Source organism: Genypterus blacodes, unplaced genomic scaffold (assembly GCF_046128005.1).
Source record: "Genypterus blacodes isolate CSIRO-AG114 ecotype Tasmania unplaced genomic scaffold, CSIRO-AGI_Gbla_v1 ptg000157l_1, whole genome shotgun sequence".
In the NCBI taxonomy this organism is placed as follows: Eukaryota; Metazoa; Chordata; class Actinopteri; order Ophidiiformes; family Ophidiidae; genus Genypterus; species Genypterus blacodes.
In genome coordinates this window covers 232,335-257,500 of record NW_027466958.1, presented here as the reverse complement: position 1 = coordinate 257,500, position 25,166 = coordinate 232,335, and the positions used below count along the sequence as shown (strand labels likewise).

The 25,166-nt window shown below is 45.0% G+C and overlaps 2 protein-coding genes across 2 annotated transcripts in view; one reads left to right on the top strand and one right to left on the bottom strand.

Annotated features, from left to right (window-relative positions):
• The window catches only part of cplx2a (complexin 2a), a 13,724-nt gene extending 6,342 nt beyond the window's left edge, over positions 1-7,382 (top strand). The window contains exons 3-4 of the mRNA XM_076167335.1: positions 5,044-5,222; positions 6,868-7,382. Of these exons, the coding sequence (XP_076023450.1) occupies positions 5,044-5,222; positions 6,868-7,059 (371 nt within the window). The 3' untranslated portion in view covers positions 7,060-7,382. The remainder of the gene's footprint in view (positions 1-5,043; positions 5,223-6,867) is intronic.
• A 2,269-nt stretch (positions 7,383-9,651) lies between these two features.
• Positions 9,652-24,882, bottom strand: tmod1 (tropomodulin 1). The gene is made up of 13 exons (XM_076167334.1): positions 24,335-24,882; positions 19,869-19,930; positions 19,655-19,739; positions 19,207-19,335; positions 16,448-16,604; positions 16,027-16,143; positions 14,706-14,795; positions 14,210-14,340; positions 13,948-14,055; positions 13,724-13,867; positions 13,118-13,262; positions 12,136-12,235; positions 9,652-11,516 (listed from the first exon to the last, which is right to left on the bottom strand). The coding sequence occupies exons 4-13, from the start codon at positions 19,327-19,329 to the stop codon at positions 11,498-11,500; spliced, it is 1,134 nt and encodes a 377-aa protein (XP_076023449.1). The 5' UTR covers positions 19,330-19,335; positions 19,655-19,739; positions 19,869-19,930; positions 24,335-24,882; the 3' UTR covers positions 9,652-11,497.
• Positions 24,883-25,166: the final 284 nt, after the last annotated feature.

Below are 25,166 nucleotides of genomic sequence, written 5' to 3'. Positions count from 1 at the left end.
AGTTTTGAAAGCGATCCGTCCCTCCGGCTCTCTAAACCAGCGTGTGAATATCAAACCGTCTCAGTCTGGGACCCAGGATGATTAAGTTGTGCTTGATCCTACAATTTAACATTATTAACCAATCAAGCCCTCTTGTTATTAGAGAGCAAATTAAAAAAAGCCCACACACCTCCTCGCCTTGACACCCGGAGCTGGGGTGGCTTCCTTCTGCATTGATTGCTTCTGAACCAGAGTGCTTCCTCGCTGACTCTGCACATCTCAACTCTTGAAAGTTGAAGTCATGTTGACAGAATACAGAACAGTCAAGTGAGGGAAGACATTCGCCTCCAGAGGTCTGGCACTCAGACGGCCTGAGGCAGCAGTTAACCCATTATTGGGTAGTGGAGACGAGACTGAGAGGCAGCAAAGGCAGTGGAAACATTTAATTATCCAACATTTCACAACTATATGACTCATTACTAACAAACAAGCAAAAGGACAGGATTATTCTTAACTGCATCCTGCATATGTTTGAAAGATAAACAGTGTAAATCCTCCAGAGGAAATCCAACCGCTAACAAGGTGCAATACCTACAGAGAAGTAGGGGGGCGGTGATGTCATCGTTTGGACCAGCAGCAGCGTGGAAATGGGTTTAGAGAATAAGCTGATGGAGCGAGGAGGAATTCCTTTAGTGACCTTACAGTGGTGAATGTAGTTGTTTAAGGTGTTGAGGTGCTGACCAGGAATAGTTCAGACCTCATCTTGGATACAGCATCTAATCCCTCCGAATGGTACAAAGCACAACATCGCTCCAGTAAGAAAATCGATTCCGTTTGCAACTGCGATGAAGGTCAGCACCTTCTTGAACAATGTTGGATGGTCTCCTCTAATTGGGGAGTGAGCTGCTGATACAAGGGAAAGAATCCAAGTATCTGGGGGACGGATAGCCAGGGGTGGTTGGATGCGTGCGATGGGTGGGTAGACGTGTGTGTGGTAAGACAGGAGAGAGACGAGCATGAAGGCAAAGCTCACAATCTAATCTCTCACACAATTCTCACCTGCATGCTCCTGAGCTCTTTGGAGTAAACCAAAGAATGAGATTGGGGTTATGGCCGTCTGTCTGTCTGCCTGTCTGTCTGTCTGTCCATGCAGAAGACACTGGGCCACCATTACAGACAGAAACAGAGGGAAAGCTGAAGCTACACACACCCCTGCATGGTGAATAAATGGATGGCTGATGTATCCGTGGTTATTCTCACTGCAGTTGATGCTGCATACTAAAGCAGGCACAGTGGGACCGGATGGTAAACGTGCCATCTGTGGATTTCTTACCCACCAACCAAGTTCATTTGCATTGGTTAAGTGTGACAGAGCCGTGTGCTTTGGGCTGAAATGGAAACAGAGACGCCTTGACGTGTTCTTCCCTCACTTCACCGCGGCAACACAGAGATGATAGCATTTGGTAGCACTTTGATATGATTGGCTGAGGGCTTGCATCACTCCATTGGTCTTGTAGGTTACCAGAGACACACACACACACACACACACACCCAGGCAACCACGCCCCACCCCCCATCACACGCACACACGCAAGCACGCACGCACGCACACACACACACACACACACACACACACACACACACACGACCTTGTCTTACCTTTGTGTGCTACCTCAGGAAATCAAATTCATTTCATCATATTGACCTTGAACCCCCCTGTGCAAAGTGTGTGTGAGTGTGTGTGTCTGTGTGTGCGTGTTTGTCTTTATGTGTGTCTTTAATGTGTGTGTTTCAAGGCGAGTGCGAGTGAGCCTGTCCAGAAACTATAAATAATGCAATCTTCCATATAGTCACGACAAGGAAAAGAGAGAGAGAGAGAGAGAGAGAGAGAGAGAGAGAGAGAGAGAGAGAAGGAGAGAGAGAGAGAGAGAGAGAGAGAGAGAGAGAGAGAGAGAGAGAGAGGGAGAGAGAGAGACAGAGGGATAGAGAGGGAGGAAAAGAGAGAGGGAGAGAGAGAGACAGAGAGGGAGAGAGAGAGAGTGAGAGAGAGGGACGCTGCTTTCCATCTCTTGGGAAAGTGTTCCCTTAACAACATTTACATTAGCTGAATGTGGTAAGTGTGTGTGTGTGTGTGTGTGTGTCATACACACTACAAACCTAAGTGATACAAATTACATCTGACTTCATAATTAAATAAAATGTTGAACACATATTTGGTCGTCTCCTCCCATTGGCTGATTTGAGGCATGGATGCTGTGTCCAATGGGATTTTATGGGATTTTAATTTGGTCATTAATGCAGTTCAACTTTGGACTGACCTTTGAGGAAAGGTCAAGAAATCCAAATGTGTACCCCTCTTGGGAGCAACAAAGGCACTGGTTCATAATTTCTGTGAAACATTAACATTTTGGCGCCTTAGGGTGGCAATGCAGAGAAGGTCAAGAGGATCAGAGAATCATTAGAAATCCACCGCAGGGGATCGGGAACACACACACACACACACACACACACACACACACAAGGGGTCACCTAAGTCATCAGGGACCGTCCTCATACCTGCAAGACCAACCAGCGAACAACAACAGATCAGCCAACGTCTCCAACTTCAGACCAAAACACGAAAAGAAAAGCAAACTATCTAAACGACTTGTTGTTGTGTATTAAGGAGAGAAAGATTTTCCACACCGGCCGCCTGAGGGCCAACAATCAGTCATCTGAAAATAGATTTTGAATGTCACAAAGAGATAAACAAGAGGCACACAGATCCTTCTACACTGTGGTGCTGAATCTACACAAATGTTTGGGTTCTGGCTGTCATCCCATAACCACCAAACCAAAGCTGGCACCGTTCACGTCTCAGAGACGAAGCCAAGCAGCAACTCTGCATTCTGTCAAACTACTGAGAGACGACGTAAACCACAAGAGGAGCAAAAGTTACAAGGTGTCGATGTGAATATAAAGCATTCCGTTATTCTGTTAGTTCAGTTAGAAAAACAAAGACTGCATAGATCAGAAGTGTGTTCTGGTTTACCTGAAAAAAGGGAAATATTTATATAATATTAAATACAAATAAATTGAACATACATTTAATTAAATTTAATTAATCTTATTTTATTTCATTTTATAATCATTATTATTATCATTATTATTATCATTATCATTATTATTATTATTATTATTATTATTATTATTATTATCATTATTATTATCATTATTATTATTATTATTATTATTATTATTATTATTATATATGATGTTGAGGACAGTTTGCAGCACAGTGACAGTTCAGAGTCAACGTCAAATGAACCGAGACAAGGCTGCACAAAAACACTGACAGATGTGAGAGGCAGTGAACGCATCATGTGACTTGTACATTTAAACATCACTATAGAGCCGGAGCGTCGGGTAAAATAACAGGGATTTGTGATTTAAAGTCATGCTTTCAGTCGTAGCTGGCAGGAAATAAACGTGGGTGCGAGCTAATTCCTAGAAATGCGATTAAAATGAAAGTGTATATGCTGGAAAGCTGTGATTAGATTTGCCTGCACAGCACAGCGGCTTCTACAAAAACACTTCCACTGGAATACGAGAGGCAGAATGTGGAAAACGCCTTTACATGAGAGCCAAAGATGCTAATTATACAAGCTCATTAGATTTACGTGCATGTTGAAACATTGATGCACATGGACACACGCACAGGCATGTGAACGCCTGCATGCATTCACACACACACACACACACACACGGGAAGTATATGTGCAGTCACACGTGGACCTCATGCATGCATGACTAAAATGCAAGTAAGCAATTATTCATATACACATGCTGGAACATGTTTGCCCCCCGTCTCCACACACACACACGCACACACACACACACACACACACACACACACACACACTGTATCAGATTCAGACAGATTTTGCTTTGTCAGCCTTCTCTATGTTGTTTATCGACTGCCTATGCGGCGATACTTTCTTTTCCACAGTGGATTTGTCCTTTTGTTTCTTTCTCGTCTGTGTCTCCTCTGAACAGTAACTTCAGGTTTATTGATCTGACTCTTTAATCTGTTGCTGTGTATCGGTCCTTCATGCCTCTGTGTGCTCTTCTGCGTTCTGCATCTCTGAGCTCACCTGTTCATCGACTACCATCAACAGAAGCTGGTGCTGCCTCCACTAAATCAAAGGGAAAACAGCCTAAATGTCACTCTGACCTTCAATATTTGACTTTCTGTTTAATATTTCATAAGCAGATAATGACTGGATTGTAAACATGCACCTCACATAGTCACCAGTATCTACTAAAGCAGAAACACCTGTAAAGATTATGATCTGTGTTTGTGGATATTCAACGTCTTGTCTCCAGTTTCTCTCCTTTATTCCTCTAATTTTGCTTTTTCACCCAAAAAGCTTCCATTCCTCTTTCACTTCTCTTTCGCTCATCCCTCCGTTCTTCACCTCTTCTGCCTCTCCTCACTTTTATTGCTCTGCATTTTGCTGCAGTTCTTTTTTGATGACTCATAATGTCAAGATACCAAGGACAGCTGCAGACAAAAAGGAGACTTTGGTTCTCTCCGTCTTTCTCTTGTTCTCTTTCTTTCTTTCTTTCTTTCTTTTGTTCTCTCTTTCTTTTAACCATGGTGCAGGAGATTTCGACCCTCCCTGCTTTATCGATTGCTTTCCTGGCTTTTTTTTCCTCATTCCTGATCATAAACAATATTGTTAAAGCCACAGGTTAGAGATATTTCACCTTTGTTTGTAAGAAGTCCTGTTTTTACCGTCTGTCAGGCTGGAGAACGGCTCTCAGCTGCCGTTACTATGCAGAAAGCAGAGGCACCAATCAGGGTTTCAGCAAAACACTTTGTATTTGTAATCAGGAAGAGGCATTGCACCATAGCTGCCCAATTGATCCGCAATGATCAAAGTGAATTGATTTGAAAGTGAAGTGCTGGAGAGATTCGTGACTGTTCTCAGGCAACCAAGCATCACGGAATCTAACATCTTAGTCCCGTTTGCTCTCTCAGGCTGACTGGAAGCTGTGCGTCTTCTTACGTCTGTCTCACAGGAGGTCCCCCCGATGTGGGCAAGATGCTGGGTGGGGAGGAGAAGGAGGACGACCCAGACGCAGCGGCGAAAGAGGAGGAGAGACAGGAGGCGCTGAGGCAGCAGGAGGATGAGAGGAAGGACAAATACGCCAAGATGGAGGCCGAGAGGGAAAGGATGAGGCAAGGCATCAGGGATAAGGTAATGGTGGTTACATCATTCAGAGTAACTGTGTGTGGTGTGTTTGACACAAGCTCCAGACTTTAAGACTCCAGACTTTAAGACTCCAGACAAACGAGGAACAAGAACAAAAGGTACAACATATGACCTTGAAAAGTACCAAAGGAATCAAAAGTACAGATCTTGTCTTGTCTGTAATGGTACAAAGATTACACCCTCAACTCCCAAATTGTAATAATTATTGATATTTCTGTACCCAGTGCCATGTTCTCCTAGCTGTGGCTCTAGTCTCCATATTCCACTTGAACGCTACACTGGTAGAGGTTGCTATGTAACCACTTTACTGCAGGGACACTGTGAGAGACAGGCAGTGTGTGGGCGTGGCAGGTCTCAGGGAAGATGAAACGCAGCGCTCCTCCCCGGGGCTCCTCACCTGCATTATTCCACTGAGGCTCCCCCAGAGAAGCTCGGCAGTGAGGAGCTCCCAAGGCGCTCGTTACCAAAAGCTTCCCCGCTCGCTCACTCGCTGTCACAGCTTTTTCCACTCGAGTCAAACGATGCAGTCAACGTCCGCGTTAAAGCTGAAATCCATGACATTGTGGTGAAAGTGTAACTATCGACAACAACGATCTGGTGTTGGTGTTTGTGAGGTTGTTGTTTGTATGTCGGTGAATTTACAGCCTTGGTATCCTCAGATGGAACCCAAACAAACACAACTCCACCATAGACAACAAAGAGATTTACTATAGATGCATGATGACATCGTTCACAGACTCCAAGGATGCCAGAGTAGGAAACCTGAAACAATCAGGTTGTTAATTTAAATGAATTAACATCAATGTAGAACACCTGATATGCATCGGTTGAAGGACCCAGACCTCTTCTCAGCCAGATTGAGCTGGATCTTAACTGGATTTGCTTGTCTGGCCTGTCTACAGAGGACAGAGCAGGACTGAGGAGAAAACAATTTGTGGAGCGCTTCAACTCTCCATTTTTTAAATCATGGCCAACTGCTGCAGAAAGCTGGCGTGACTCCGTGTTTTTTCCAATTTTGGGAAGTGGCTTCTATCAGTTTGTTTGTCCTAAGTGATTAAAAAGGCCGCGTTTAGTAACAGTCACAGACGCTGATGCTAAGGAGCGGCTCCTTTCATCAAACGTGTGTGACAGCAGCGCACACACACAAACCAAACTGACTAGCAAAGGTCTATAAAATAGTAACGAGTTGTAGGCCGTCTACGGACATTAGGTAGATAGTTTATCCGCATAATGAAATCAGATCTTTGTCTCAAGTAAGGAGTTGTAAATTCAGCGAGTGCAGCAGATTAGAGATCAAATCATGGCCGCTGTGACTTCCTGTAAAAATGGTTAGGTGCTATTCCTGGAGGGTGAACACTGAAAAATGGATGACGAGCGTCCACGGAGCGAAGAGGAAGGATGGGTTTGCAATGCAGGCAACATCCAGATAGCGTGAGAGGAAGTCCCATCATCAGATAACATGCAGATGAAGTATTCAGATAACGGGAGTGAATTTCAATGTAAGGTGTGAAAGTGTGCCACTCATCCAGAATGGAACGTGGCCACAGACGCTCTGTTTCTGTGCCCTTCCACTTCTCCTGTGTCCTCCTAACATTCATCGCCTGTAACCGTTTGTGTTTTCGACCTCCAGTACGGCCTGAAAAAGCGCGAGGAGGCTGAGGCGGAGGCAGCGGCCGCCGCGGAGGAGCCGGCAGAGGGCAGCTTGACCCGGCCTAAGAAACTTGTGCCCGCCGGCTGCGGTGACGAAGAGGAGGAAGAGAGCATCATGGACACAGTGATGAAATACCTGCCAGGCCCGCTGCAAGACATGCTCAAGAAATAGGCCAGCGCCACTAGCTAATGCTAACGTTATCCTAGCTCACAGGCTACAGTCACAAAGTTGGTTTGAATCGGGGTTTGTTTTCAAAGCAGAAACGACCGCTGCTTTACCTAGCATTAAGTCAAATTTGTTCTTTATTGTGTTCAAATCAATATCAAAGATCAGTTTACGTAACGTGGGTGGGAAAATAAACCAGAGGCGAACCGGCAGAGTTAACTGTAGCTGTAGGCTAGGCTAACCCACCCGACCACAGGGTAAACGTTAGCTTGAGTGATGTTAACGTGACCGAATTTACACTAATGAGGCTAACGAGCTAGCAGAGGGGTTACACACGCACACAAGCACACAACGCACATGCACACGCGCACACACACACACACACACCTGACCTTTGCCCTTCTAGTCGGAGAGGTTTTCAACTTTAGCTCGTCCTGCAGAACAACACACAATATTCTCTCGTTCCACCTCGCTTTCGGTCGGTTTATTTGTACATAAATAAATGAATAAATAGACATAACAAGCCTCAAAGTGGGCAAACAATCATAGAAATGATAATAGTACTGAAATAATAATACTAACTGTGTGTGTCTGTCTCTAAAATTTAAGAAAATATAACTCGATAAGCCATATTATTAAAAAGGAAATGTAAAAATTCATGTCGTGTGTTACTAAAGCTGTTTTGTCTTTCAGCCATGACTGAAATTTATGTACGACTTTTTTGCACACACACACGCACACACGCACACACACACAAATGCACACACACACACACACACACACACACACACACACACAGTGTTACACGTGTCGAACCCCCCGTGTATCCCTGGACACACCACAGTGTAACAAACATTCATGTAGTGTATCGTTAAAAAAAAATGTTTCTATTCCCCCCCTTGTTTGGTGCCCCCCCTCCCCCTCTCCCCCTTCTTACGTCTTGCATGCCATTTGTCTGGAAAAGTTTGTTGTGTGAGTTTGTCAACCCCCGCCCCCCTCCCCCCAAACCCCTGTTCTTTGTCACGCAAAAAATATTAAGGCAATAACTCCTAATTTTGAATGTGGTTTCACTATCATGTTGATATAACAGTTAATAATATGAGTCATGTGATTAAATAAGATGTATGCAATCAGGATCTTTACTTTCCAGGTTTGTAGGTTTTTTTCCTTTCTTTTCTTGTGGATTCTTTCCGTTGTTCTAAGGTGAGCGTGTAGTCCAAACTTTCAGCTTTCAGCCATAAACTTCACCATATATACAATAAATATCAGGATAATCTAGCAGGGAGAGAATCTGTATGAATACGTAGAACATAGAAATATAATCTAAGTGTTAACTTGACAGTGGATTAGATGTGTGAGTTGCTCTCTCCCTCCACACACACATACACACACACACACACACACACACACAAACTGAAGAGAATACTGGAGTTTGGCTACTGAGTAATGGTTTAGTTATACAACCAAAATTGTTTTAAAATAAGACGTGAAATTCTGTTTGGTTCAGTTCTGCTCATTGTGGGTCGATGGGTGAGAATGAGCTGCTGACAGCGGCGTGGAATGCTTTGAGCAATAATGGGTTATCGTGTGTGTTCCTGCCTGAGATTCAATAAAAAAACTTGTTCACAGGTATTAAAAGGAGTCTTGTTTCTTTTTTTTTACGGAAGCAGCCAAGCGATTTTCTCCGTCTGTTCTTCTCTTCAGCTTCAGCGAGGGAAAGCTTGGAGCCGTGGTGTGTTTGTTGATGGAGTGAATGCGCCTGATGATAGGTGTGTGTGGCGCGTGGAGAGACGATATGCATCGGCCTGGATCACGGCAAAACACATTCTGGCACCGACAAAAGCTATCTGAAGGCTCAAAGGGTCAAAGGGAGATCAGAATTCTCATCTCGCCTCTTATCAACAAACAAAGTACAACAACCTTGAAATGCTTTGTTTGTAGTTGTTGTTGTATCAGATGAGATACAAGCCTTACATAGCATTACATCACACACACATGAATGTAAAGCCTGAGTATATTACCGTTCAGTTTCATCGCAGTGGTTTTTGGGGAAAAGGAGTCTCATCCAGCGACTATGAAGAGAAAGAGACGTGGAAATGTTTATGCAGTATTTGGTTCAGTTCTGCTGTTTCTGCCATCGTTTGCCAGGCTGGAGAAAGCTGGCAGCAAGGCAAGTATAGATTACATAAAGACTGGGGATCTGCCAGGATATATAAAATGGCAATGATAGATTATGGCTAAATGAATGTTGAAGTTTATTTGTTACACCACACACAGACAGAGAGAAAAAGAGAGAGAGGGAGGGAGAGAGAGAGAGGGGAAGAGAGACGGAGGGAGAGAGAGAAGAAGAGGGAGGGAGGGAGAGAGAGACAGAGGGAGAGAGGAAGAGGGAGAAAGAGAGAGGGGAAGAGAGACAGCGAGAGGGAGAGAGCGAGAAGAGAGACAGAGGGAGAGAGAGAGAGGAAGAGGGAGCAAAGAGAGAGAGAATTCTTGCCCAACAGTTGTGATTTAGGTGTAATTCCCATATTTGTCCACCAAGTGTCAGTGTTGCATCGAACATGGCAGTGAGTGAGAGGCAGAGTGTGTTTGTTACTTCCAAACCTTATTTATTCCATAAAACTAAACATTCAACCCAAAAAGGTGAACTATCTAACAAAAACACTTAATCAAGCAATAAAATGAAACAAATCAGACACACAGAAGACGGGAGCGAGGAGACACAGGACACACACACAGAGCCAAAGACATGAAGCAGTCAGTGCTGATACACTTAGGACCTTGTATGACAACATTCAGCTTATATAGGAAACCTGCTCACACCAACAAGCTGCTGTGTGAGAGGAGACAGCACATCTTCAGAAGAATGTCGATTGTCTAAGATGACTTGTATTTGGCTTTGATGTGTATTTTTGGACACTCTTACGGGTCGTATCTGCTCCAAAAGACATTTTACATACATTTTTGTAAAATGGATCTTCATCTTCTGTATGTGAAGCCATTAGATGTCCTCACATCTTACATTTACGTAACACGCTTCACCAATCCAAAGCCGGAACAGCGGGAGGCCTCTTCCTCCTCTCATTAAGGACCGGGGGGTAATGTACCATCTCAAATGAACATTGCATATAAAACCACACATTTAGCTCCAGTAAATAAGTACAAACAAAACAAACAGAAACCAACAAAACCAGGCCTGGTTAAAGGTGTTTTAGAGAACCCATTCAAACAAGTCACAGTTCCTTGGGTTACTACATTCTGACTCAATGGATATGTCACAGAAATCCATGGATTATTGATTTGGTAACACCACAGCAGCTGTTATACAATTTGACATTACAGATGCTAAATGCAATGCAAGTGTGCGCGAGTATCCTACAGTTTAACCTTCTAGGGGGACGTTTGTGTGTGAATTGTACCTTTGTACACGTTGACACCGATGTGTCGTGATGCTTGAGGGATCGATCCAGGCGACGGAGCTGAACACATTCTGACTCTGCATACAGGTCTGTCACAAATAAATATATTTATATAGCTGACAAATCTCACAGTAAGCAGGCTAACAAGTCTGTCTGTGTGAGGACAGGGAGTCACGGCAACACAGCGTTTAGGAAGACGGCTCTGCTGGAATCGCACAAAGGCAAAATCCGACTCTCCGCAATTATCAAGTTTATAAAATGTAGATAGGACAAATCGTATGTGTTCAATTGGTTGGGAATATGTTGTAGTGTGTGTGTGCGCGTGTGTGTGTGTGTGTGTGTGTGTGTGTGTGTGTGTGTGTGTGTGTGTGTTTACCTTGGGCAGTGTGTGTTTACCTTGGGGCAACATCAGAGGAGGAAACGTGAAGGGGGGGGACGACACTCAAGACAGCAGGATTCATTTACAGCAGAATAATAATAATAATAATAATAATGATAACAATTCATTCTACTCAACATCAGAAACACGGCTTGTTAAAAACGTCCCGTCGTCTTTCAAATGGCTCCTCATTCAAACGCAGCCCGGCAGTCCCTTGATTATGGAGCCTAAACACTTGAGATATTAAAGGATTAGTGATGTCAGAGTAAGAACAGTTACAGCGACATGTTACGGTTGGAAAAACTGCAAAGTGTTCCGAAGTCCTATTTCAGAATCTTGTGAACAATCTGTTGTTATGTTTGCATTGGAAAGCTCAGATGGAACGACGCTTATTTATCTCACTGGATCCTTTAATGTCTGCTGAACAAGAGTCTAAGGAGTAGAAAAAACTGTTCAGAGATGACCTCCAAACCCCACAGGGACACCAACATGGCAGGCGGGTTGGAGAGGATTTTGCGAGGTCGTCTGCGTAGGCCGATAAGAGGGGGGCGGAGCTGAGGAGGATGGGATCTGGAAAGTCGATGGGGGAGCGGAGGTTAACCCTGGTTTCTACACATTTGTCCGACACTTGGGGAAGATGGGTCCTCCCTCAAGCCTTCTCTTTCTTACTGTGGATAGAGAGGAGAGAGGAGGGAGGAGAGAGGAGGCAAGAAGGGAAATCAGTACAACAAATCAACATCCATCCATAACATCATCAGCATCAGCAACATTGGCCAGTCCCATTGCTTGGCGCGAAGCAAGAAGGAAAGAGAGCAGCTTTCCAAGGAAGCGGAAGGACGGAAATATGAATGTGACGCCATTTTGACTGAGCTTTGAAAGTAAAAGGCTTCAGGAGGACAAACCAAAAGAGGACGAGAACGGCGTTTAAGAGAGAATAAGACAGGAGAGAGGGGAAGGAACGTCGATCAGAAAAACCGGAGCAGCAAACTAAGAGAGCCAACGTGGGAAACAAGGCCAAAGGGACAGTAAAAGCAAAGTATTGTGACCGTTATGGGAACTCAGCAGCACAAACGGTGTGGGGGGATTTGGCAGAGTTCTTAGGAAAACCAGAGACAATTAGAGGAGAAGAAGAAGAGAGGACATGACAGGTGGTCGACGTGGAGAAGAAAGACAGAAACTCTCAGAGGAGTTTGAGAGGAGGCGACAGTGGCCTGAGGGTCTGGAGGAAGAATCAGGAGAAGCTGGCAGAAGAGATGCAAGGCTGAGCCGAGAGGTCTTTGTCTTTACTTGGACTTGGACTTGAACTTCTTCCCGAAGGCCCTCTCCAGCTCGGGGACGGACAGAGTGAGCGTGAAGGAACCGTCGGACTCTGACCTGACGACTCGGGCTTAAAGATGACAGGTGGATAAATGATGTTATGACACTATTAAGTTCACTTTAAGAGGTGTGTGTGAGACAATGCAAGCAGGATCCAAACCCCTCAGCAACAAGACAAGACAGTCATGCTGCTTAACACCTAATATGGTCCTGTACTGCCCCCTGGTGGAGGTGAGGACACTGACATCATCATCAGATCGCAAACATGTCACTGAGACTAAATAAAGGCAGTTGACACACACACACACACACACACACCTAACTTTAAAGGAAATAATCTGACATTAGATCGTTCTGTTGTTGTTGTTATCAGATAGATTACGTGTGATAATATTAGAATTCTTATTTCTAATGAGAATGTGTCACTCACTTTCATTCACTCGCCCAGTCTCTCTCCCTCCCTCTCTCTCTTCCTTCATCTCCCTCCCTCCCCCCCTCCCTCCCTCCCTCCCTCCCTCTCCGTCTCACACACACTTCTTTCTTAGTGCTGATGTCATAATCCCGGGAAGGTGTTTGTTTTTTTGGGTCGGGACTTTCTGGCCATAGCGAGTTACCAGCCGATGACATCACTCTGATTCCTCTGCTACACTGTGATTACAGTGGAGAGAAACCAAAGAGAGAGAGAGAGAGAGAGAGAGAGAGAGAGTGAAGATGAATCGTCAGTGCCGACAAGGCGGAATGACTCTCAGTGCCAAGGTCAACACCGCTGATGGGCTGTGAACATGTGACTTGACTAACTGCAGTGTGATGAGGTGAACCAGCAAACACAACATGGAGTCACACGTCCTCAAAGGTCAAAGGTCAGGATCACATTGCTGTCAGTCTAAGGTTATAGATGACTCATTGGTTGATTACAGAATGTGCTTCAGTGAGTTTTGTGTGAGGAACCCACCCAGGTCGTTGTTGTTCATCATGGCGTTGGAGCCTCGGAGGCGCGGGCCCTGCTGGGTGAAGTGGTAGCCAAACTTCAGCAGCGTGGTGTTTTTCTCCAGCATGGCGGCGATCTCCATCTCCACCTTGTTGCCTAACGGCTGGCTCTGCGGTTTGGACAGAGAGAGAGGACGGACAAAGGAGGGACACGAGGGCGAGGAGAGGCGAGGAGAGATAAGGACAGAAGGGTAGGAGGAGGAGAAGAAGAAGTAAGACGAAGTAAGACGAAGGAACGCACATCAGAGGAAACAGATGAGGGAAGTGAGTGGAGCCGTTTCATTTTCATTCTTTTGTATCGTTTGACTTAATGAAGCAATCGATCATTGGAAGCTGAGACAGGATGGCAGAGGGATGAGTGGGCTTTGGCACGATGAGGCGGCGAGGAGACAAACGACGTGGGCGAAGACACTTTGTGTAAATCACTCCACAGTCGAGATGAAGGAGCCAGCGGTGAGTCACAGATTAGAACTGTGAGCGCTGACACATGGCACAGCTATGAAGGAGCATTACACTGAAGTGACAAAGACAGCCTGTGTATATCAACTCACACACACATACACACACCCACCTGATTGTCTATCTTGAGCTCCAGTAGTGTGGTGTTTAGCTGCAGCGACTCTATGAGGGCCACTATTCCAGAGCCTGTGATGAAGTTGGACTCGACGTTCAGGCTCTTCAGCGTCGTGTTTACCTTCAACATCTCTGCCAGGGCCTGAAGGAAGACACGGATGTTTATGTTCTGTCTGTCCTTTATGTCTTTACATGTCGCACACTGGATTTTGATCGACTTACAAAAGCGACGGGGTCATTGCTCCGGGTTCCTACGATGCTGAACCTCTCCACCACGGTGTTCTTTATCAGAGCCTCGGCGTACGCCTTCAGAGTCTGGATGGGGATGTTCTGATTTACACACAAACACCACACGGAAACATCAGCACGACCTACATCTGCCTCGTTTTCACACAAACAAACATTCTGAAAACACTTGATGGACCCCACAATGTGTGGACACACACACACATACACACACACACACACACAGACAGGCACACACCTTGATGTTGTTAAGGTTGACCTCCACCAGGTCAGGATCGTTCCTCTTGATGCTCTGCAGTGTGTCTTCTACGTCGGTGGCGTTGGGCTTTTCATCAGGCACTGCTTTGTACTGGGTGCACTGGATCACGCCTGGCATGACGCACAGGCACACACTGCTCAGCATAAGAGTGCGTGAGTGTGTCTACCACACACAGGCCGACACTATGTACTGCAAACAGCTTTATCTGAACAGCTGATTGCTCCAGTGGAAATTCGTTTCCCTTTCAAAGCCACGCATCAAACCAGAAATGATCACAAACCCAAACGCTGCCAAAAGAGCGCATCAGCCAAACACGAATGATCACTATTATTGAAAACATTGTATCTCCAAAGTGTTATCTTATCCAGAGATGAGAGAAAGAAGTTTACTTGGCAGATAGTTTGGTTGTTTTTCTTTATGTAGTTTAAAATGATGTGTGTGTGTGTGTGTGTGTGTGTGTGTGTGTTAGACATACTGTTGAGGCCTTGTTTGTTGACTATGTTGCTGCTGGCCAGGGCTTCATAGTACTGCTGGTTGCTCATCAGGGTGTGCATACCCAGAATGGCTGGAGGAGGGATGGAGAAAAGAGAGAGACAGAGACAGAGACAGAGACAGACACACACACACATCAGTCACTTTAGGTTTAGATGACACACATCTTGTCTGTGTGATTGTATTCATACAGCAGAGCATCATGCTGATGAAGAGGCAAAACAGCAGAGGAAGCAAATCAAAGGTTTCCCATCATTTTAGGGCTGAAATGAGTTCTCTAAGGTGCTAAACCTCTACCTCAGTCCAAAATGGTGGCTCCCCTGCATCCATTTCTGCTGATTTCGATCAATTGGGGTTTTTATTAGACAAACAATCACAATTGGAACATTCTTTACAAACGGAGGTCCTGAACTAAACAAAGTCAAAGTCTCAGGACGCCTGAGCGAGGACAAGAGGGACTTATAGACTCAGAGGGACAGATGGACAGATGGACGGACTCTGTTGGCTGGATGAAGAACCTCTCGATACTTGACCCTCTTCAATGTTGATTCAATGATCTCGATCAGACAGACAGGCCCCGGTGAGGAAGTCAATATAAACACAACATAAAATAAGATGCTTGACGCCAAATCATCGGCCCGTCTCTCATTCCATTACTTCTGCTTCAAGCATTTCCATACACACACACACACGTTTTGATACCGTATGTGTGTGTGTGTGTGTATAGAAAACGAATGAGCACCTGTGTGGTGCTTTTGGGGAGATGCACTAACATTTGCCATGCATGACAAAGAAGCATCCATGTTCCTTTACTGCATGAATGCTGGTAGAGTGAACGCCCGGCGCTCAGGAGACACGGGCCCGTCCATGCAAACACTGTGGGTGCAGACTGTAACCTGATGGTGCTCAGCTAAGGGACAGAGAGGTCCAGCAGGGGGAAGGAGCAGGTGATGAAGATGGAGGGACTGGTGGAGAGATGAGAGGTGGAGGGAAGAAGGAGAAGAGTTAGAGTGAGGAAAATATGATGAATAAGATGAGGCTGCCATGGCGTTTACGTGGATTAGTGAGCAAAGAGGGTGAGGAGGGGGGGAGATGAAGGAATGTTACTGGGACGGATTAGATGTGTGTGTAACATTTGCAAATCAATCTTAATCATTTTACAATATGGTTGAAAATTAGCTCAGTCTCAATGCCGTCTCAATGCCGAGCCTTCCTCATATCATATGTGTATGCGTGTGTGTGTGTGTGTGTGTGTGTGTGTGTGTGTGTGTGTGTGTGTGTGTGTGCGTGTGTGTGTGTGTTACCTGCGATGTCACAGAGTTCGGCGTCTGAAGCGCTAGCCAGGGCTTCCTCCAGCTCTGGCTCCAGGGTCACGTTCTCTATGATGGGGTCCACCAGCTTCTTAGGCACCCAGGCCTTCCCTGCAGGACCATGGGTTAGACTCAACATGAAGACCAACCACACCATAATGCTGACCTATAACACAACTGGAACAGTGATGGAACATAGCTTCTCTGTCACAATTTGCAGCTGCTGATTGAAATTGAAATTGACATGGAAAGCCCTGAGTTAATTATCAAGAAATCGACAAAAACTATTTAAATGGTAAGAAACTATTTCTGGATCTGAATTCCCATCCTAACCGTCCATGCAGCTTTGTCACAATCTGTCCAGAGTTTTTTCAGTAACCACCCAAACACAGTTAGAGCGCCGCTGAGGTCCCACCTCTCTTCTCCCCGGTGAAGGGGACCAGGTCCTCTTTGTCCGGATGCTCCTTGGCCTGTTTCTCCAGGTGAGCCAGCAGGTCGTCTCTCTGGAACGTCCCTGTGGGAGCTTTCTTAGTCTGGTCCTTCTGCCGCATCCCGGCTGGTAGCAAGGCGTTCTACACCCCCAAAGGAAACGGTCATCGGTTTAGCACAATCTTTCCACTTGTTTACCCATCAATCAACAGCATTCGACATTTATCATCCTCAAACAGGAGAGCGTGAACCTGGCGGTGTCCTCGCTGGGATTAATGTCAATTATCTGTGGAAGGAGAAATTTCCCAGAGGTTTATTACTGCTCACTCAGTTATTTTCAACCTAAAGCAACAATCGAAAACAAACTCCTTGAAGCGCTGCATATAGCTTCATATCTCATCTGCTGTCAGCACTCGGAGACTCCCCTTCTCTCTCTCCCTCTCCCTCCCTAGCCGCCTCGCTTGCCCTCTCTCTCTCCGTTTGACTCGTACAGTATTTATTCCTCAGTGTCTCTCTTTCACATCTTTTCAAAACATCAACAAATGCACCTAAAGAGAGTCCAGCTGTGATCTTCCCATACGTCCCACTGGTTTCCCTTCAGCCCAAAGCTTCAGCACACATCCACACATGCACAGGCGTATTTATAGTAAAGCTGTAGGTGCTGTATATCACACCAGGCTCTGTATGTCACACAGTCCTATCAGCTGAAGAGTTAACAGGCAGCTAATTTTAACAGCCAGGAGCAGATTGAGGGCTCTCCCCCTCTCTCTCTCTCTTGTGTGTGTGACATTGAGTCAAGCCTGAGGTACAGTATATCACACCATTATGGCTTTTTAGGTTTAAACTACTTAAAACACAAACATATGAGACGTTTTAACTGAGAAATTGCCGGGATTACAATTATTCATGTCATCGACTCCAACAGCCTGAGAACCACAGTGTGTTGTTGGTTTACAGCTCAACACAAATGACAAATTCAGCCTGCACGGAAGGAAACACTTAAAGTTTACTCCCATGATTCAACAGTGTCATTGCCCTGTAAATAAATAAAATAAAATAAAATAAAATAAATAAAATAAATAAAATAAATAAAATAAATAAAATAAATAAAATAAAATAAATAAAATAAATAAAATAAATAAAATAAATAAAATAAATAAAATAAATAAAATAAATAAAATAAATAAAATAAAATAAAATAAAATAAAATAAGCACCCAAACAGACGATACAGGCACATTGCTAAGTCAGCAGTGTTCTAAATTTCCCCTTTCTGATATAAAGGTTTTCCCTCAAACTAGTGTTAAAAAGTGAAAAAGCAATAAGCTGTACTTGTACACTGTTGACTTGTTTCGATTGATCTATACTTCTGCTAAATGAAACATCCATCTTGCTCATCCCTGTCTGAGAGGTTTGGTGAAAAAGGTTTGAGAGTGATTGCATTTAACCTCCCAGACAGAAACAAAAACACAACATAAGACAAACACATTCACTTTACTGTAAAGTGAAATACAGAAAAAGAGCGAATCGTGATATTTGAGGCTGTCAACGTGACGAAACACACGCATCCATCCCTCATATTCATCTATCCAGGCCAGCAGCCTCACTCACGCTTCACCTAGCCTGCATGAAGGACCACCCAGATAATAATATCACCATTTTCTACTGACTGATCATATAACACATTTGTCTGAGAGCAGTTAGCGACCGACAGCACGAGAGCCAAGTCAGCGACGGAAAACTATTAAATCCCACTGACGACAGAGAGTTTAACACAAACCAGTGTGAGCAGCTGTGGTGTGGAGCTGTGTGCCTGTGGAGCGAGGGGCTCTGAGGAGAAGTCCCAAATAATTATCTATTTAGAATCTGGTGGACATGTTGTTCTTCTGGATGTCTTTTATTTGGCTTACTGGAAGTGATGTGGGCAGAGCTGCTGGAGACGTTACAGCGCATTTCAGCCCCGGCAGGTTCTTCACCGTTACCCCCCTAAACAGGCACAAACAAGGCCAGGACACACACACACACTCCCTCTCAGCGGCTCTCCTGCTTGCGTCATGCAGTCCCCGCAGTCATCAAATCCTGGCACACAAGCCCACGCACACGCACACACACACACACACACACACACATTATCTCCTTCCAGTCATTCTCTTGGCATTGCGGGGGTTATCCAGTCGGCTCACATCCACTGTAGCATTCATCAGAAGGCTATTAGAGCCGCTGTCACCACCTCCGCCCCGTTATACAACCAAGCTCCCGAAACTGGCACTGCGTACGTCAAAAGCAGAAATAAACGCATCATAAAAACCAACAGAAGCAAACAGGAGTATAACTGATGGAGTCCCTCCATCGTATCCCCTCAGTGTGATTACACCGCACAGTAGAGATAAACAGCAGGGGCGAGGGTGAGCGATTAACGGGTTTTTGTTGTAGCCAGGAAGTGACAGACTTGATTCATTCAACATTATGGAAACCAATATTTACATTCCAGCCATTTACTACTATGAGGAGAGTTAAAGCCCTTAAAATGTTCCGTGAAATAGAATCCAATGACAGTAATTTGTTTTCATTCATTGTGCATAAGGGTGCTGCAGCAAGGGAGGGGATCAGTGTGTTTCTTTCTCATCAAACGATCGCAACAGCTTGAAAATACACCCAAACATGGAGATCTGTGCCCGTTAAGTGAGACGGTCACACTCTGTGCGGACAGGAAACGCTCTTTTTGAGCAATAAACTCTGAACTCACGTCAGGATCCAGCTCCTCCAGCTCATCCTCTAACCGCTGCAGCTCCTCCTCAGACAGTTTGGTCAGCAGCTCATCCTCGTCTATGTCCCTGTACTTCTCCATCTCCTTCCTCATCACCGACATGATGGACTGCACAGACAAGTTGTGATTATGGGTCAAACTGTTTAAGAAGTGATGACGTTCCAACACTATTCACTGCACGGGATGGGTTTGAAGTTGGAGCATTGTGGAGATATCTGGATTGTGGATTTGTGGATCCATAAGGGTCCATTCTACAGACTACTGGCAGACTACTTCAGCTGGTGAATGAACACCAAATATCTCCAAAACCCTCTAACTTACAAACAAAGCAATGTCAATGACAGAGTTAAACTTCCCAAATATCACAAAATTAGGTCAAATTGCCCGCTGTTTCAAGTTTAGGAACATATATAATGACTTCTCTTACCTGGATGACCCCTCCAGACAAGAAAGACTAAATGAAGGAGGCCAACAGTCTGGGGAAACTTTTGGGTCGATGGAAAAGTCGATGCCTTGTGGATAAAAACAAAACAGAATGTTACACAGTAAATGTTAAAGATGGCGTCTTTATGCAGACACACCGTGACTGAAAGCAGCATTAACCGTATTTCTTTGTGCCTTAAACTCTTGACTGCACTCACCTCAGTGACCTGCAGCTCAGGGGTAAAATAACAGTGAAGGCAGCCAAGTGGCTGTAGCGCTCCTGTGGAGTAGAGTAGAGTAGAGTAAAAGAGAGAGAGAGAGAGAGAGAGAGAGAGAGAGAGAGAGAGAGAGAGAGAGAGAGAGAGAGAGAGAGAGAGAGAGAGAGAGAGAGAGAGAGAGAGAGAGAGAGAGAGAGAGAGAGAGAGAGAGGCTTAAGACACAGACACACAGAGGGACGAATGCAAACTCTTATCCCAACACTTGGTTTCCTTTTCCCTTCCTGTAGCCGGTCTGCTTTAAGATGGATACGTGGTTAAGTTAACTTTATGTTTACATCAACATGTGACACATTAGAATTCACCTGCCTACACACCCGGTTACACACACACACACACACACACACACACACACACACACACACACACACACACACACACACCCACTAAGTGTGCGGTAGACCAAATGTGTGGTCAGCATCTATGTTTCATATCTCAGGCCTGATGCAGCTGACCAATCAGAACAGAGCAGAACCCTGGACTCCTCCTCCTCCTTCCTACCTGCGCCGCAACTCCTCCCACAAAATCTGGTTCAGTCTGTGTAAATCAGCTACAGATCTGTGGCTCCCACTCTACAGATGTTTTGATTTGATGTGCCATGGTTCTGCCTGTAAGCTTGTATCTTATAAAGCAACACCAATCTGTCACCACACACACGCTCTCAGATCACTGTGCTGACATCATCCTGTTCAGGGACACTGCTGCTTTTCATCAAAAATCAATCTGCAGTAAAGTATCAAAGTCAAACATCTCATCCTGCAGGGAGGACGGACCTTTCTCCTGACTCTGCAGGGAGACCGGACCTTCCTCCTGACTCTGCAGGGAGACCGGCCCTTCCTCCTGACTCTCCAGGGAGACCGGCCCTTCCTCCTGACTCTGCAGGGAGACCGGCCCTTCCTCCTGACTCTGCAGGGAGACCGGCCCTTCCTCCTGACTCTCCAGGGAGACCGGCCCTTCCTCCTGACTCTGCAGGGCAGCTTTGGATCCTGGCTGCGGGCCCTGGATGAGTGATGATGGATGAGGTGATGTGAAACATTCATGGGTCACGAAGGCAAACACGCGTCTCTAACCTCTGAGTCCTTTAACCTACGGGTCAGGGTTTGTGACGGACAGCGGACAGCTGATAAATCCACACATAAACACACTCACAATAACAGCGACAGCCTGACTACTACTTTTTACACATCACACAACGTTTGGGTTTTGGTACCAAGGACAAACAACTTTACTATCAAAGTCAACTGCACTTGTAAATAAAGATGACATCTGATCTCACTGGGAATGTACTTATTACGACTTATACTGGACAAAAATGTGAAGTAATACAGTTAAATAGATATAAAGTTAGCCTTGAAAACATATACTGCAATTCATGCTGTGAGGTTGAAATCGTATAACAAAACAAGTCCAAGCAGCTCTGACAACCCTGCACCTGCATTTAAAGATGAGAATAAATAACTTCAAATCCAGATCCAAGAAGAAGAAGTGCAGCTTTTGCTCCAAACCAGTGTGTGAGTGTGTGAGAAAGTCTGTGTTCTCAGAGCACAAATATGTTTCTGTGAGTGTAATCTTTGCTTTTGATGCTGAATATATCAGGGAGTGTGTTTTGGCTTCCCTCTTAAAAGTGAGGTCAAATCAAGCGTGCCGTTTCTTTGTTCTGCTTTCTCTAAGCAGCGGGACGAGACAAGTTTCCAATAGCAAAGACAAAGAACTGGGCTGATCTCCAAATTACGTTTGAAGCCTGCTTGGAGAGGCCGGACAGCCCAAGTGATAACAAGCAGACCTGCGCCTGGATTTATGATGTTCCTACAAACCTCTGCTTCATTACAGGGCATAACCTGTGCAGAAAACAAGGACGGGACAAGGCGTCACCTGCAGAGTCGCTCGCTCACACAGCATTCAAGCTTTGACTTCTGATCTGGCGGGGGAGCCCGTGACTCATGCTTCTAAGAATAGCAGCGCTGATGGACCACCATTCATCAAGTCAGATGTTGGTGCAAAGTGGACTTGGAGGAGTGCAGATATTCTCTCAGTGAAATGGAAAACAAGCCAATTGAAGACATAATAACTCAAAGATATCTGCAGAATGACTCAGTCCAGCTGCTCCTGGAGAACAAAGGGCATGAGCAGCTTCTCTTTTGATTTGGTTGCTAAAGCATCAACTGTTGGATAACAGTCAAGCTGAAAAACCGGCATCTCCACAAAATGCACATATGTATGTTCCCAGAGGACTGAGAAGATCCAATAAATGGCCGTGTAAACAAAGCAGGCAGTGAGACGACAGAGCTGAACTTTTACAGGAGACGGTGGAGCAGAAGACTTCCTGCTAAATGTCTTCAAACAGCTTACACTGTTAGGACTAGCGGGATATGAAAATACAGTATTATCATTTCAAATATCCATGGAAGTTGGATATCATCCTGAAATCAAACACTGGTGTGTGTGCATCACTTTATCTAAGCTCTGTAAGCATTTGTGAAGTTTCTGATGTGAACATGTAGAAGTTACCATGGCAACAGGCACGACAAAGTCTACATCACATGAAGCTTTTTCATAAATAAAGGCAATTTAGCAGGAAATGATCTCAGCGGTGGCAGAACTTTGCAGTGCGAGCTCAGGGCTTGTATTTTTGAGACGGTGGTTATTTGAGGTTGTGTCTATCGTCATAACTGCTGGACCGTCACCTCGCCTTATTGTTCCTTCAGATAAGTCTTTATTATTTGTTCTGAAAATTGGGTTTGTGCAATAAAAGCTTTGGACGGTTGGTTCTAAATGAAACAGAAACATCAAAATGTCCAAATTCCATTTCTTCCATCTTATTTTTAAATCTCTATGGTATCAGAGGGGAATGGAGTTGGATTGGGATCAACAGTTGCTTTGTATGAGAGTCACAGCTGAGAGACAACTGGCCTCACTTCCTGTAACCAGTATGAGCATGAGGGACAAAGACTACTGGACTGTGTGTGTGTGTGTGTGTGTGTGTTTGTGTGTGTTTAAGTGTGTTTAAACACATGGTAAATGTAGTGTCAAGTTGTTGTTACTGCTAAATTTTATCCCGAACCTTTACATCTCTCATTCCTCTCATTTTAAGGGGCCGAGAGCTCACTGAACCCAAAAACGGCCACCGTTGGGCCGTGGGCCACATATTGGGACCTGGAGTCATATATCAGGAGTTGTGTAATGTGCCGTCTCGCAGCTCGCTGGCCTGTGGCTCAGAGCATTTGTGCATTCTGCAGAGGTCACACCGTCACAGGTTTTGTGTGCCACTTCACTTGTCACGGTGTTATTTAGCGCCGCTCTTCGCTGTGAGACTTTAATAGCTCCGGGGATGAAGAACAGACGATTGAATGTTTAAGATGAAGAAACAGCACGCAAGACCAAGTTAAGATACCTGCACAGCTACTAAGACGTCTTTTCTCTTTGTTTTTCAATCCAGAATAACATATAACATTAATGTAGGCTCATTTAAATGCTATCATAATGACTTACTTCACTCCAGACTGATGTAGGTCATGGAAGAAGTGACAACTGTTGCATCTCAAAGCAGCTGACAACTGAAATCCTGATGAGGCCAGACAGTGGAAACCCTCTGGAGCCTCACATTGTTTCTGCACTTTATTATCTTACACTTGTGTGTGTGTGTGTGTGTGTGTGTGTGTGTATGAGAGAGAGATAGAGAGAGAGAGAGAGAGTGAGGGACCTGATCAGAAAGAGATCACATGCACTTCATGTTTAGAGGAATTTTGACTGGGGTTTTCTTGGTTCTGATGTTCATTTGTTCAATTCATTTCTTATTTCTACTGGATAGAAATGATGTCACTTCACTAACACTTTAGAAAATACAGGCTCCCGTGTCTCAATAACAAAACAAAATGGCTTGAAAAGACAGATAATAGACTTTTCATTCAAAACCTACATGTGAAACTGCACTTCTCAGTTTGTGTACTTGACTTTTCCCACTAAATGACACCAACTTTTAAGTACATTGCAGATTCTTAACTTAAATGACGAATAAATCGCTTTGTAATGCATGAACTGTTTGTGCTTCATTGATTTCAGACTCTCTGCTCGGACTTCTAATGCTTAAATACAACGTGTGTCGATATTCAGACGTGATTTAGTATAGAGTTGTGTAAATAAAGTGTGACAGGAGAACAATGGACCCAATGGAATATACATTACACATTCTAAATAAATAATTCCATATATTTCTCACATACCAGTGCAGAATTTGGCTTTGACTTTGCAGCACAGTGGCGTTCATTCTCTGGATTTTTCTATGTAAACTTATTTCCTCACACTGTAGTTAAGGAGTTAGAATGTGTGTGTGTGTTATCGTAACCCAGGTGTGTTAGCGTTCATTACACTGTTTTACTGCATGCAGGATCATTTTGCTTTTATTTCCGTACCTCCTCCGGCGCTATTTATAGCCGGACGGTCCAGCCGGGTGACAGCTCCGAATACTTTGACCAGATATGGTTTCTTCCAGAGCCGCCTGAAGTCGCTGCGCCGCTCCGCTCCGCTCCGGACGCACGAAGCCAAAAAAACAGGGGGAAAAGTCCGTTAGACCAAAGCCTCCATGACCGGCAGATAATCCTGAGAGCGGCGGATTCAGCGTCCTCTCTCTCTCTCTCACTCACTCACACACACACACACACACACTTTCCTCCCCCGGTGTCAGGTCGACTCTCGGCGGTTAAGTGGCGGCTGAATCTCCTCTCCCGCAAAGGGCAAACTCATGGAGAGATCCTCCTCCTCCTCCTCTTCCTCTCCTCCCACACGGCTGCTCTGCCACTCCTGATGTCATTCAAAACAACTGCGTCCATGGTCGGACACAGCGTCTCTACAAACTCAAGCAGAAGTGACACAGTGAGACAGTGAGACAGGAGAAAGGATCACATGTGAGCTCACGCTGCACCACAGCAACAACTTTAGCACAAAGTTACACAACTTATGGCCGGACTCTCGCTGTTAATACCACCGCCATGCATGAGAAGAGAAGATAAATGCTGTTAGAATGAGCGACAACAGAAACCACTGAGGGACATCAGACACATGAATGGGGATGTGTGTGTGTGTGTGTGTGTGTGTGTTGTGATTACAATCCCCTCCAGATTCCAGTAGATCAGTCATAGTTGGAGCATTAGTTGGGTGTCTTGGGGAACATTCTGCATCTTTCCCAGGCGTCCACAGCAGGAAGGAGGAGCTGCTGTTCTCCTCTCTGCAGCTCACTGGTTGAGC

Bases quoted from the DNA above. Each gene is read 5' to 3' on its own strand.
- tmod1 (XM_076167334.1), bottom strand. From the start codon at position 19,329: ATGTCGGTGATGAGGAAGGAGATGGAGAAGTACAGGGACATAGACGAG. The intron at 16,144-16,447 runs GTGGGACCTCAG...ATGGTCCTGCAG, and splicing joins CTTCACCGGGGAGAAGAGAG to GGAAGGCCTGGGTGCCTAAG. The intron at 14,056-14,209 runs GTGTGTGCCTGT...TGTGTAAATCAG, and splicing joins TCAACCTTAACAACATCAAG to AACATCCCCATCCAGACTCT.